This window comes from Apis mellifera, linkage group LG1 (genome assembly GCF_003254395.2).
Source record: "Apis mellifera strain DH4 linkage group LG1, Amel_HAv3.1, whole genome shotgun sequence".
In the NCBI taxonomy this organism is placed as follows: Eukaryota; Metazoa; Arthropoda; class Insecta; order Hymenoptera; family Apidae; genus Apis; species Apis mellifera.
In genome coordinates, this window is record NC_037638.1 from 18,409,200 (window position 1) to 18,424,415 (window position 15,216).

Consider the following 15,216-nt stretch of genomic DNA (forward strand, 5'->3'; position numbering starts at 1 on the left):
CTCTGCCAATACCCCAGTGATTCCATTGTCCACAGATGAAGACACTGTAAATATCAAACATTTATTCTTCATCGTCGATATAAATTCAAAGGAAGAAAAAAAAGAAAACGATCAATATTTTAATTTCGCCTTACAAATAATTTAATTTCTTCTTCGTAAAAAGAGAGAAAAATATTTAAGAAGAGTTATTGATATCATTTTATAATATGCATTTATCAACACTCCGATTATATTATCACCTGCATCACCTTGAAACATTAATAAATCTAACATTAATAGAATAAATGCACATGCTTTTCCATGCATATTTCAATGCAATTTGTAAGGCAATAATTCTACAATTAACATCTTATCTTTTGCATTTATCGAAACTTTAACTATTCTTTCAAGTTCATTATACTCGTGACGTCGTTTATACCGCCATAAAAATGTTGTCATTTTGTAAATTTTTACCAACTTTTCTCTCCCAAATATCAAATGATGAATTTTAATAACAAGATTCCGATAAAATATTCGACATTGTAAAAATTCGTCCAACACGAATTATATCGGAGGAATTTCTCCGTTTCAATAATAAAATAAGCGAAGTATTGCAGTTTCAACTAAATCTCTTTCTTTCTCAACGCGATCTCTGGATTCTTCAAGATTTTTCAAGATGGCCAAGTTTCTTACTTTGTAAGAGTTTCTAAGAGATTCGCAACTTTTGAATGATTAATTAGAAACGTTCAGATTTAAGATTACATATATTTAATCGTCTGGATTAATAATAATTAATGAATGAAGAAAGAGTTGTAATAATGCTTCTATTGATTTTATTACCAAAGTATAAAGCATCTGTTTATGAGATTATGACGTTCAGAAATAGATTTTAATCTCATTGATCTGTATAATTGTCTCACTTATAATCAAAGTGAATGACATTTTGTTTACCTGTAAAGGAAAAATGATAAAATGTTAAAAAAAAATAGACACTCTAAATATAAGAATATAATGTAAACCCGACCAATTGAAAGATTGGATACATCGAATATATAATAAACGAAGAAAATATTCTTCAAGTTTGCAAATAATATATGAAAAATAAAATAGATGAAGAAAATTCATATATCTTGTAAAAACATTCATTTCAATCCTCTATCCTTTTTTACCACATTTTTTTTATCGATAATTGTTACTAATTTGACAAAATTTAGTAACTTATCTATTCGCATATATACTTCCTTGTGCATATGTTTCGGCAGATGGTGATCAAACTAAAAATAATTCTGTTTATTCTATGCAAATGTCTATCCACAGGATCATATCTATCCCTAATGAAGTTTATCCCCAATTGATTCGAACGCTATTTAGATACGAATGAGAAAAATATACCAAGTACGGATTTTGCGCAGACGTATTATTCACAGTGCAACGACGATGGAAGTTTAGTTTACTTTAAAGTGTTTGACTTATCACTAATATTAAACGGAGCGTCCGATCGTCGTGTCGCATAAGTGTCCGGTATCTTCAATCCTTGAAAATATGTTAAATTTGAGCGCGAGGAAGGCAAAGAGTTTGAATGACATTTTTGAAGTGTTCAAAAAGGGCGATTATGCCGAGTCGAGGGTGTCTTTTAACGAGGAGATTATTAAGGAACATTTTAAAAAATTAAATCAGGCAAAAAAGGATATTTTTCTTTCTCTGGGAAACGATCTACAATCGAAAGATGAAGAAAGTGATTCGAATATTAGTGATATGGACGAGAGGAACGAAGAGAAGGAGTTGAAAAAATTGAAAGAATCGAAAGATTCTTTGAACGAAGATGATCGAGTAAAGAGAGATTCTAGGGTAATTCTTTTTTTACGTACTTGAATATTCGTGATGAATGTTTTATCTTGTTTCTTGATTAAATTTCTCGTACGATCAGATCGATTTTGTCAATCGAAAATTGAAGAAGAAGAAGAAACGAATTTTATCGATGATCGATGTTTTTCTGTCATTTAATTTTATTGCTCCGATGACCATCGGCTTTTGGAGAGGAACATGGACGTTGATGGACATTTATAAAGATAAGTAAGTTTAAGTTTGTCTAGACGTTTGTCTAGAATATTAACCTTGCACAGTGATAAAAGATACGCAAAGTCCATAAATAAAAATGGAATGTTTAATAGCTTTTCAATTAAAATGATTCACAATTTGAGCTATTTAAATTATTTACAACAAGTAAAAAAATTATCGATTGCAAGAAAATTGGACTAAAACGAAGTAACTTAACTTAACGTTTTAACTTAACTTTAAAGAAAATTTATGATAAGATCTAAAGAAACTAAATTAAATTATCCATTGTCCCAAGGTTTCCTGAATTGTTCATATTTTTTATGGGTTTTCTGGTGCACGTAAATTTTACAATTATGAAAAATTTCATACACGCTCATATCGTTAAAATATGGAAAAAAAAAACCTGGCTGAGCAAGATCTATTGCAAGAGCTTCCAAATTCTGTACACATATATCTTTGGAATTGCTTGCAATATGCATTGGAAAGGTTCCTGGGCTATTTTCGATTACTTCTTCTTGAATCATATTTGGTAAGATCACCTGCACTTTCTTCAAAAAACTAATTAAAAAATTATATATTCTATAGATTAATCTTTTAATTCAATAATTCCCAATATTTTTTAATCATATTTCGTATTAAAATTTCAAAATTTATTACGTATGTAAAAAAAAAATTGACTATTATATAATTTAATAATAGTACAATAATAATTAAATTTATATAATTTAATATAATTTAAAAATAAAAAATAAAAAATACTTGCTCTTTCGAGTTGGCGCACCTATTTAATTTCATCTCGAATTGTACTAACGCATATCCTTTGGGAATCATTTAATTACATAAAAATAAATAACATATTAAATAAAATAATTAAATATAATATAATAGATTATTTTAATTATGATAAATGTATTTCTTTCAAATTTTCTACATCTTATACAAACAGAACACGATAATTTATTTATGTTTTAAAGGAATATATGTATATGGAAGCACTGTCATTTGAGATAGTGGGCGTCTCGTTTCACGTTCAAGTATGTAAAATATATGGTGTTAAAGAGAATTGTTTTTAATTGTCAAAATATTAACGATAACACTTCAATTTGTTTAACCATCATTAATTGAACGTGTAAAGTGTGACTATTTCTATTTTAAATTTTAATTATTTGCTCAAATTTTGCATTTTTATTTATTAAAAATTGTACTAACCCATTATTAACAGGTTTTGCATTTTAAAAAAATTTTTTTTATTAATTTTTTCTTTTTTTTTTTTGGTCAATTTTCAGGTTAATCGTAGGCGTCAGTATACTCGTAACGATAAGCTTGATGTTTTTACGATCCTTTCGAAATGTTATTGCACCTCCACTGGTAATTGCAGTGGACAAACTCATCTTCGTTTTCTACTTTCCAACAAGATTTAAATTGGTAAGTTAATTTTAATATTATTAATACAGAGTTTAATAATCTTTAGAAGAAATTAAAAATTATAGCTACTTTCATGATTTCAATTAGATTTAGGTAAGATATATTGAATTGACAAATTAAAAAATGAATTTTAATATCGCAAAATTCATTTAATAATTTGGCAATCTTGAAAAATATGAAAAAGAAATATATAGAAATTATAAAAATAAGAGTAATAAGAAAGAATTATGCAATAAAAATGGATTTCGATCGACATATATAGGAAATACCCGAAATATTAGAAAATATTTTCATTTCTATTTGATATCGCGAACATTAAATGTAAGAATCTGCGAGGAAAATAAATGTTTATCACTGCAAGACATTCTATTTATACATATAATCCCCCTCGAGAAGAAGTTTTATCAATTAGCCAAATAACTGAATAGAATTAATAACGTATCACCTATGTGTATATTATATCATTTAAAATAATCTTTAAAATCAATTTCTAGAATCGAATTTTCATTGGAAATATACCCGTGTGATAAAGTTTGAGGAACTATTTAAAAATTCATAAAAATATAAATAAGACAAGTGTTTTTATCACAAAAGATATTACGATTCGATTATTTTAGAAGCAATGATAATCAACAATTTTGATTAATTCTATTATCTATTGATTAAATATAAAAATTGCAAAGATAGAATCAAAAAATACGAAAACAAATTATTCATTGAAGCCCAATTACTATGAAAAAAAAAAAAAAACTATTTATAGCCACATCCTTTTGATACGGTAAAAGAAAATAATTTCCAGACTCATTTCAATTATCTGAAACGTTTATTTATTCATTGATGCCTGTGAATCATGGAAATCGTGCACTGAACGAAACCATTGCAAGTATCGCGGGTAAAGATTTACGAGTTTGCAGGATTTATGAGTTGGAAATTTAAGTTGATAATTGCGACAAAATTATAAGCATGAGTTATTACAAATTATCGATTAATTTTCTCTCAATCTTAACAAAATTACGTTTGGCGTTAAAACGTTATATTTTTAAGCGTAAGTATAAATAAACATTATGTATTAAAAAATAGAAAATGAAAGAAAGAAGAAGTAAAAACTATTTTTCTTTTTAGTCCCGCTAAATTATATCTTGAATTGGCATCATCATCTATACGTCCTTGTTTTACGCTAATATATGTGTAAAGAACAGAAAATATAAAAGATACTAATCACAGAGATAATCATTTTAGAGTAGCCAAAAATATAGCGCGTCTCGGTATGATTAACATCTCGAATTGTACATAAAATATGATACAGAGCAGACAAAATTGCACCTATAATTTATATACTAATCATTAATAATCACTCGAAGAGTTAAAAGCATCCTCAAACACATGATCACCGAATCGCACAATGGCTGGCAGATACGCACAGAAAATTATCAATCAAGGATTCGAGGAGCAAATTTTTTTTTAACAAAAGATTAAATGATGAAAAAAAAAAAAAGAAAGAAAGAAAGAAAGAATGGCAGGTCAAGGTAAGAAGATGGTCGTAATCCAAGCTTGATTGGTGTACAAAAAGGTGGCGATTAGCGACGTGTTTGGCACGACAAAAGCCCGATGGAACTGGTGGACAGGAAACGCCACTCAGAAAAATTGGGCTTCAAGGTGGTTCAGGTCACCCATAGGTTCTCTTCTCCTGCCACCACTATCTTGTTTCTTATCGGTTCAACACCGGGTTCCAGATTTGTTAATTAGCGGCTGATTGTCGCGTAAACGTCGATCACGATTTACGCGGTTGCCTTCACTGTCAGCCTGATAAAGCACACCGGTTCGGGTTCAATTAAAATTCCCTCCTTGCTGCCAGTCCGCGATATCGTCTGATGACACTAACAGCCGCTAATTGCCGTTCAAGATACTTGGCCGGGGGATAAACATGTATGTGAAATGTTCCAACAAAGCGTTGTTCGAATTGCGTGTATATATATATATATATATGCAGAAAATATATACGAAATAACGAGGATCATTGTTCATCATCCGGTTGAGTTCGATTTTTTAAGCGTCGTCTAGTTTAAAATCGTGGAAATCGAGTCGCGTAGGAAAAATTTAGCGAGCTACCTTTAATCTATTTCAACGATGAAGTGTATTCAGCGCGATTGCATAGGGAGAATTTTCATCAAGTAATCGCATTTATATGTATACATATATATATATATTATACGCTTGACAAATGAAGAAATTGAAATGATCACATCGATCCTTGAAAAATATTACACATAAGAGTTTCAAGAAACTCGTAGGAGAATCGTTTGAAAGACTTCGTTTGAAAAAGAAGCATCATCGTCGTTAACTGTTATAATTTCTTACGAACTAATTTAGTTCTCCATAATTGTGGCCATTTTTCGCAATCATCCTTACGATTTGGAAGGCTCGGTTGAGAAGGAAGTGGACTGGTGGCGATGCCTTTGAACTTTCTTAGAAGCGTAGCGTGTAGTGGGTGTCGAAAGCTCGTCCCCGCGCTTGTTCATCAAGCGTGCACGTAGCTTCACCGATCCATGGGTGGGGGTTCGTCAGAGAGATCGAGGAAGGAAGGGAAGAGTGCAGAGCACCGTACACTCTATTCTCTATGCCATGGTCCGTATGACGAAGCTGTTCATGATAATGCGATAGTGTTGGTCTCTGCTTAGCACTTGATAAAAGATAGCGGTGACTGAACAGATGCCAGTACTCACCCGCAGCCCGACCTGTCGGTTGACAGTCTCGCGTGTCTCGCCCCGTGTGGATCGGTGCATCATCCACAGTATTGCGATCCGCGCTCCTCGAGAAAAGTGAATCGCGAAAATTCGAACGAGAAACACACGGGATCGTCGAGAACCGAGAATCCTCGAAATCGTCCTCCTCCACGGCTTTTGGATTTGCCGAGAGTAGATCAGCTGCGTGATCTGTGATGCGATGAAAAAGTTGTCGGAGCATTGAAGATGTCGGGTGGAAGCAACGAGTACCGTTTCAACAATTTATCCGTCGTCGTTCGAGAAGATCGTTCCTCGCAGAATTTCGTAAAATCGACGAAAGAGGATCTTTCGATAGGATGATCACTGCGATCCAGTATTACTTCAAGAAGATCCGCTGCAAAGCTTGATCGTCGAGCGCTGCTCGGCAAGCGACGAAATCGTTCGAATCTGTAATTCGAGCCCCTTAAACCTTGAAAGAAAGAAAGAGCGAGAGGAGCTATGGCTAGAATACAACGCGAGGATTTCCGGACAGTGAGATTGAACGTTAACCGGTAAGGAATCCTCGAAGAAGATCCGGTCGTTTGAAAGCTCGTTGACCAACGTCCCCGGAGACGCGAGCAGACACTCGAGAAACGATTTGAATTGAACTTGACAACGATCGTGATTGAAAGGGCTCAATTGGAAGACCAAAGGACAACGTTTCTCGTGTCGAGAATAATGAGAGGCTCTCGGTGGGATTGTTGGAAAGCTCGGCCCGAAGGCGTGCACCACCGAAGAGAGCGTACCACCACAGCCTCGAGTCATGCATGATGAGCGGTGCGACTAGGCTCGATCAGGATTGGATGAGAATGGTCGAGTTACGAGGTGGCACCGGAATGACGAGCGGACTGAGCGGTCGGTCATCGAGTCGTCTCCATTACACGATACTCACGATTTTGGACACGGTATTCTCAGCCACTGTGGCCGCACCCGCGGTGGTCGGCTACTGGAGAGGCACCTGGGGTTTGAGCGACGTCTACGTATATCCGGAGGATCGGGTGTTCAGCAGTTTGACCTCGATAGTGATCGGTTTTGTAGGGTTGTACGCGTTCAACGTCTCCCAGAACGTTCTGAACGAGCTTCTACACCCGGACAAGCACAGATTGTCGTACTACGTCGGGTCGAGGTTGTACACGGCCGTTTTCGGCTTTTGCTGCGTAAATGCGTGGCGTGGCGCGTGGCAGGCCCTCGACCAGTACACGGAACACACGGCGAGCACGGTTTTCGCCACCACCATTGTTAGTCTTCTCGCGTTGGCGATCATGCGTGCCGTGAGGAACATTTCCGCGCCACCGTTCTCGCTTTGCTTGGATTCATGTCCGGGATACTTCGAAGTGCAGACCATGTTCCGAGTGAACGTAAGTAATAACGTCCAATACTTTGCAACGTGATATCAAAACTCGAAGAATTATTCTTGTTTCTTAAATTGACGAAGATGTGACGATTCGTGTTCGATAGAAGAAAAGTTACGCGTAACGTGTAAAGCTTTCTCATCAACGAATTTTCCTTTCGAAAAATCTATTTTCGCGTTCTTTACGATTCTCCTCGTTTCATTTATTCTCTATTTAGTAAATACGCGAACGAAAATCTTGATTACGATCATGGTTTGAAAAGAATTCAAAGCTAGTCGATGAGAGTTGGAAAATTTTCTATCTACAACGATAATACCCTTCTATCTTTGCTTCCATTATCTTCTTTATCTATTTTACCATTCCGTTTCACCGACATTATAGTGGGTCACCAATAACACGAGTGAAATTACCTACAAGGCTGCGAAATCTCGTGACAACTCGTGTCTCGCGAAAATATAAATATTAATTTCTACTTTTAATCGAATAAATCAACGATTTGAAAGTGTGTTTCGTTCGAATTTTCCGTCGAAAGTGGTAACAAACTTGATCATACGCAAATTTTCGACACGTCGATCGATCGAAGAGATACTTTATTACGCAAAAAAAATCAAAACTAAAACTTCTTCAGCCAAAAACTCTGTCACAGATTTCGATACTTTTCGTGGAAAACTAGAAGGATAAACGTTAAACAGGAAACGTAAGAAGCTAGACAGCGTCGTGTTTTGACGCATCAATGAAGCCAGAGCCGTGCGTTGCACGGCATCGATGGCAAGGTATAAGCACAGTTTCCGGCTGTCTCTCCCAATAGTTGAACAGCATTGCGTCCGTGCAGTTTGCACACGCACGAGCACGGCCTGCGATTGCACCAATTTTCATTGCTCGAAGCTTTCTCCTTCGATTCAAGCAAAATTAAAAAAAAAAAAAAACATCAAATACGTAATAATAATTTTATACGAATTACATTTTTCCAATAACATTGAATATAAATATGAATAAAATTCACTGAATGGAATTGGAGTTAAAACAAATTTTATTAGGTAATTGATCAGAGAATTGATTATCGTATTTTCAATTCTAAATATTTTAACGTTTCTTCTTATTATAAATATTTAAACAGTTTGATAATTTTATATTTGATTTTTGATCGATTAGTATTCCGTGTGAGGAGATTTGATATTTCTCATTGATGGATTGGAAATGATTTATCGAAGACGATGATAAAGAATGGAGAACGATCTTGAATTAATTACCGCGCAGTTGGCTCTCCATCACTTAAAAATCGAGGACAGAAGGGTGTCGCGGAAAGTCGACGGGTGATACACTCGGATGACTGTTTATCTTACAAATGGTTCGTCGACCGGAAAATCCCTCCAATTTGTGCTGTCAAACTCGTTGCCGAAATCCTTTTTACAAGCAACGAGTTAAAATACTATCTTACGTGCTCTTCAAATAAACAATCTGTTTAAATTATGTGTCGAATTAAGAATCCAAATTGAAAATTATTTAATTGATAATATTTCTCGTTTTCAAATATTTTGAATTACTATCTTTCAATAAAACATTTGATCAAATGTTAACAAATATTTGATATTCTTTAAAAGGGAAATTTTGTCTTCATTTGTTTGTTGTATTATATTATTTTAAAATTCGAGCAGGCACTTTGATTAAAATATGTATAAAAAATTTAAATTGGAAATTATTCTATTTATTAGTCTTTTGTTAGAATAGGAATTAATTACCTTTTTAATTATCTTCTTCCACAATTTTCAGTTCTCGTAACAGGGCAATATTGTAGCAATGTCCCCATCCCTCCAGCAATTTAAACTTTAATGAATCAGCGAATTTAGGGAAGCGTGAGTTAGCGATCTACGTGAAAAAATTACGTTATATTAATGATTCAACGAAAATATATTAAACACACATGAAACGTAATTAATCTCATCTCTGTTGTTTATCGTTAATATTAGAACCATTTTCCAAATTCATAAATCAAAGAAAACGATTACAAATATCAGGAAATATCGTTTCACTTCGATTCATTCTTCGAAATAAAATTAAATAATTTTTAAAAAAATTTAAAGATAATTGTAATTCTTACTACTGATAATTATTATCAGCAAATAGATGAATAAAAAAGTTAATAGAAGTAATCAAGTTATTACAAAGAATTATATATTTTTGTAAAAACAACAAAAGAAAAATGTTATACGTATCAAATATATTTATATTATTTTAATTTCAATGAAAAAAAAAATCTAACATTTCTATTAATAACATTTTGCTTTGAATAATATATTTTTAACGATTTAAATTCAATGCATAAATGTTCCCATGCTATTGAATTTCAATCGTGCGTCGCATACCATTTCTTGCAAAGTTCAATCGAGATCTGAACGCCTATCATAGGGTAAACTACGAATTCTTTTCTCGTCATAAATAATCTTCCATGTATAAGCAATACACGATCGACAACAACATCACGTCATTTTATCATAGTTCCCGCGTCTCTTCAAACAACACCCCCATCTACGAACGATATTTGTCAATCGTTTATATTGTCCGATTGCAGAACACAAGGGACTGGTCGTTGTACTTACTGGATTGTGCCTTCAGCGTTGGAGTGGTTGGTACTTTGGTTGTGTTCGTTTGGAGAGGTGTTTGGATACTATTCGATCTCTATCTTTTCCCTGACGATCACGAGTATTCAGCTATTGGATCTCTCGTAAGTATCTCCTTTTTTCATAAAAAAAAAAAGAAACAAGATGTAAATTCTTGGAATTAAAAATCATGATTTTTAAAATTATCACGGTTCGAATGAAAAATTGCAATCGATCTCGAAAAGATGATTCTCGAACGAATTCGTTCGTTTACCCCTGATGAAATCCGCGTAAATCCGTGGTGGCGCGTCCAAAGATTCGATAAAACAGCATCCTATCGAACGAACGCGTGTCATCGGGTGTCATTAACAATCACGTGTTGAACGACATTTTGAAACGTGCCACCTACGCAGAGAGCGACGAGCGGCACGCCGTTGGTCCGATTGTATAATTGAATATTCGCCAATTGTATGATTGCGAGGGCACATGACAAAACTGTTGACGTGTGTGTGTGCGCGCAAAGACACTTTATTACTGGGCTGCGTTTACTTGTCTGAATACGTTGCGGAGAGAACGCGGTCAACGAGAGGATTTGTTTAATTTTTCAATAATGACGATCGTTGATCCGCACCCGGAGGCCCATCCCATTAAACCTTTCGTCCTGTTCCCGTCGAAATCCTCCCGTTGAAATTCATCCTGAATTGGCTGAAAAATTTCTATCGAACTATCCATTGCGAATCGCCTTCAAAATTGTTGGAAAATCTTCGAAATTCGAAGTCGAGGTCTTTATTTTAAATCTCTGTTACGATTGATTTCGTTCAAGCTTCTCATCGAAACCAACGTTAAAATTCTTCGTTGAAATTTCCAAAATTACCCTCCATTTTCCAAAGAATAAACATCCGGAACGCAATTTGCAGTTTTGTTCCGTAATCTTTCGATGATCATTTCGTATTTCATCCGTCATTCGAATATTCCTTATATTTCTCCGTTAACGATCGTGAATTACTCATACAACGTTGGCAAACACAAATATTTCAACATTGCAAAGTAAATCCGCAAACTCGTGGAATTATTCGGTTGCAAAACGATATACGTTCAGTTGGCGCCACGTATCCTCCGCGACAACAATAATATTAGACTGTCGTTGCGATTTTTTTCCCCCTCGACATGATTGGCGGAGAATAAAAAGATCGCCGCCTGTTCCAAAGAGATCTGACGCGACGAATGTCTGGTCGATGCAAACGATAAGATTTGTCTAGAAACCAGGTGATCGTGCCAACACGATTCATATTACGAATTTCTTATCAAAGGAGAGATTAACTATTCGCATAAGTTGGAGTGGAAAAATTAAACAGATTCCTCTATTTATCGATAAGAATAAATTAATATCTTCGATTTTGATCGTTCTCTTCTTGACTTCTGGAAAATCCAAATGAGAGGTAAACAAATATTTTCATTCTCGAGACGCCACTCGACGCGATATTTTGCTTATCAACGGCGCCACCGTTTTTTCCAATTATCGATTTTAAATTAAATTCATGGACGTGGAATTATTTTTTGATCGATTTTGATAAATTCATCGAACTGTATGTATCTCGAGACGTTTGAGAGTAGGTAATTTAAATAGAATGATAAATGTTACGCTTACGAAGATTCATTAATGCATCGTCTTAAAGTGCAAAGATAATGAAGGATTAATTTGAACGCTATCATTGATAATATTTACACAATAATATTTGCTCGACGATACCATTTAACGAACTCTTGCAAGATTTAAAAACTTTTTCAAGGGTTTAGAAGGGTTTATACCTGAAATTAACGCATGGCGTTTGAAATTTCTTCTTGAAGAATTAAACCGATACGGTTTGTTCAGTAACCGCGATAACGTAAATCCTCAAGAGGGTCGATGATTGCGCGAGGGTCATCCAATTCACTCGCTCGCAATGCCGCTTCAAATCCGTGAAACAACGGTGGACTATTTGTCGTCGGTTGATTCAATGGAATTTCCGATTAATGGGAACGTGGTGGACGTCATCCACAGGCTTCTCTTTTGCTCGATCCAACACATCGCAGGAAAGACGAGGTGCTTCACAATCTGTTAAACAAAGAATTGTACTTTTATAAAATACAGGCTAAGGGGAAAAAAGCTAAGAGCGTATTTTTAAAAGAAACGAAATGTAAAATGTATAGAATAAAAACTTGATAAATCGTATCGTATACAATAAGTAAAAAAGCTTAAAAGTGAAAGAAAGAGGAAAAGGTAAAAATGGGGAAAAAGAAAAAGAGGAAGATAAGATAAAAACATTCGTTTGCAATTGTTTCATCTGAAATAACCGAGCCATTTTCATCAAGAAATATATAAATTGGGCTGTAAATCAGAACGCCTAAAATGAATAATTTGCAACTGCCAATCGTTCACTCTGTTTATTATTATATATATTTGAACAATTGACGCGTGCAATTGCAGGCCATCGGATACGTGATAGTGACAATGACGTTTTCTCTGCAACCATTGATGCGATACGCGTGCGCTCGTCTTCAAGGCTTGGCCCGTTTAATAGTGGCGGATTGTTTCCTGCTGCTCAGCTTCCTGGGAACGGTGAACGTTTGGCGTGGTATCTGGAACGTGTTGGATCTGTGGCTGGTGCCTGACAATCAAGAAATGTCCTGCTGGATCACCCACGTCGGATGCTTCGTTTTCCTCGTGCTTCTCAACTGCAGCAACTCGATCCTCGTCCGCGGCGTTTACATCGACGCCGAGGAGGATGATGGCAAGTGCGTCGTGTTTCCTTGCCATTATCTTCGATTGTTCTTCAAGGTTAGTGGCGAGATAAGATTTTGCTCCAATTATGCGTAAAAATCAACTTTCGATACGTAATCCCGTCCAAGATCATTACATTCTATCAGAGATAGAAAAAAAGAATTTTCATAATTGAATTTCAATCATCGATCAATTTTATTTGATACGCGAGTTTAAAAAATCTAATCATGGAATAATTAACTCGTTTATTTTCAGGTCGAACGCGAGAAGAAGGAAGCGAGACGACAAAACTTGCTGGTGGCCTCGAAGGATTTCCGCCCACGAGCAGACGGAAATCCCAAAGACGCGGAGAACGGGGCACTTTTACCGAACAGCACCGCCACCACTATCCTACCGACGAATCCCGAATCTCTCGTCTAACTTTCGAGGAAACAGAAGAATTCGTGAATTCCCTCTCTAAATATTCCTTCGCCGATCGATCCTTCGTGAGACCATCGAAAGACAAGGGAAAGAAAAAGAAACACAAGTTTCGAGAAGAATTGGTTTCTCGTATATTTTGTGCTTTTGTGGCCAGTGATCGTACACAGTGAAATTGGAGATCGTAAAAACTTCAGGGAAACGAATTACTATACACGGACTTCATATTGAAGTCGTTTGTAAAGAATAAATAGACGGTGGAACGGAGCGCAAAAAATAGCTGTATAGAATAACGACAAATAGATAGACGCGCAGATAGACAACGCTTAGGACAAGGATTTTATTATTATCAGTAGATCGATGAGAAACGATCGCGAGATGAGAATGAACGGAATGAAGCAAGTTCGATTCGGGAATGGCTGTGAAAGAATGACGATTACGTGTACATAAGGGATTGAGTGGATGTGTGTATATGTGTGTGTGTGTGTACATGCGAATACAAATGCGTTTTCGATCATGCATGCATCCCTAATCGTGGACGAGGGGCATTACGAGAAAGATACCCTGTTCGCCCGTTAAATTGTATTTGCGTAGGCGGTGAGTTGTACGAGATAAAAATTAGATACGTACACACACGTAATAGACACGTGCGTTTAGACTCGACGATTCATTCAGAATTCAGAATGATTCCGCAAGCACTCTGTTTTAATTCGAGCGCTGGCTCAAGGAATCGTACGTTTCTCGTATAATGCTCCGATAATCGATGGACAATTAAACGATGGAAGTTTAACCACCGAATGTTTCAACTAATTTACCAAAAGATTAATTATAAGGACTCGATTATTATCCGTATTAACGAATATAAGAGATGATAAGACGAAGGTGAAAAGTGTTCGTCAGCATCGATTCCATAGGACTTCTAGTCATCGTTACACTGTCGCTTTCACCATTGATTCGATTAAATTTTTAAATATTTCTTGCAACAATTAACAATTTATGAAAAAAAGTGTACACTTGCGATTCTAGCGTTAGATGAGACCTTGATGATGACAATGGTAATAGACTGGACACGATCATTATAAATGGGTTATAACCTTCTCTCCTGCATCCTGTACACCCCGCAGATTTTGCTCTTGTACATCAATTACGACGTCATGGCGTACTAATAATTAATTAACTGGAATAATGACGGGACAATGGGCGGCTGGCACATCGATGGGAAGTAGCTAGTTCGATGATAAGCGGTTGCCCTCCTGGCCTACATTTAACATTTTCACAATGGACAATGTGCCAGTGCCGGAAGTTTTCTTTCGTCCCGCAGAAAACCGGAATCGATCGCGGTTAATCGGGGAATCGGCACGTTATTTCCCGATTCGAATGTCCAGTATTGATACGCTGAACACACCTTGCCATTCCAAAATTGCGCAGCCTTACGTTTAAACAGCGATATTATATTTATACGCGAGTTTTATCACGAATTGAAATAAAAAAAAGGAAAAAAAAATGAATTGAATTGAAATAAACATTCGTTGAAATAAAAAAAGAAGGAAGCTTATGGAATTTTGAATCGTTTCTATTGTGATCATATAGAAAAAAAAAAATTGCATCAAGATGAATTACATTTATACATCCTAATTCTTCATATTTACAATCGTTCCATTCTATAGAATTAATTATGACATAATGCTCGCTACAGATTCAAATTAATATAATTGAAGCTTGATGATTAGTAAGTTAATTACGGATTTCCATGCAAATGCATATTTTTCATACTTTACATAAATGATATAAATATAAAATGTTCTTTATACAAGTGTATAAAAATTACGGAAAAATTATAAAATCCGTTCGATTAATATCATAAT

At 35.3% G+C, this 15,216-nt stretch overlaps 2 protein-coding genes across 3 annotated transcripts; both read left to right on the top strand.

The window, feature by feature from the left end:
- Positions 1 to 142: 142 nt before the first annotated feature.
- Positions 143 to 3,471, top strand: LOC102655530. Its single transcript, XM_006571132.3, has 4 exons — positions 143 to 1,827; positions 1,907 to 2,052; positions 2,333 to 2,566; positions 3,324 to 3,471. Exons 1-4 carry the CDS (start codon positions 1,522 to 1,524, stop codon positions 3,469 to 3,471), a joined length of 834 nt encoding a protein of 277 aa, XP_006571195.2. The 5' UTR covers positions 143 to 1,521.
- Positions 3,472 to 6,350: 2,879 nt separating this feature from the next.
- Positions 6,351 to 14,835, top strand: LOC551280. Of its 2 annotated transcripts, XM_623675.6 has the most exons (4): positions 6,351 to 7,582; positions 10,146 to 10,298; positions 12,641 to 12,991; positions 13,190 to 14,835. In XM_623675.6, the coding sequence occupies exons 1-4, from the start codon at positions 6,992 to 6,994 to the stop codon at positions 13,352 to 13,354; spliced, it is 1,260 nt and encodes a 419-aa protein (XP_623678.2). In that variant the 5' UTR covers positions 6,351 to 6,991; the 3' UTR covers positions 13,355 to 14,835. The 2 variants fall into 2 exon arrangements, with proteins under 2 accessions (XP_623678.2, XP_016772632.1); XM_016917143.2 differs by lacking the exon at positions 10,146 to 10,298.
- Positions 14,836 to 15,216: the final 381 nt, after the last annotated feature.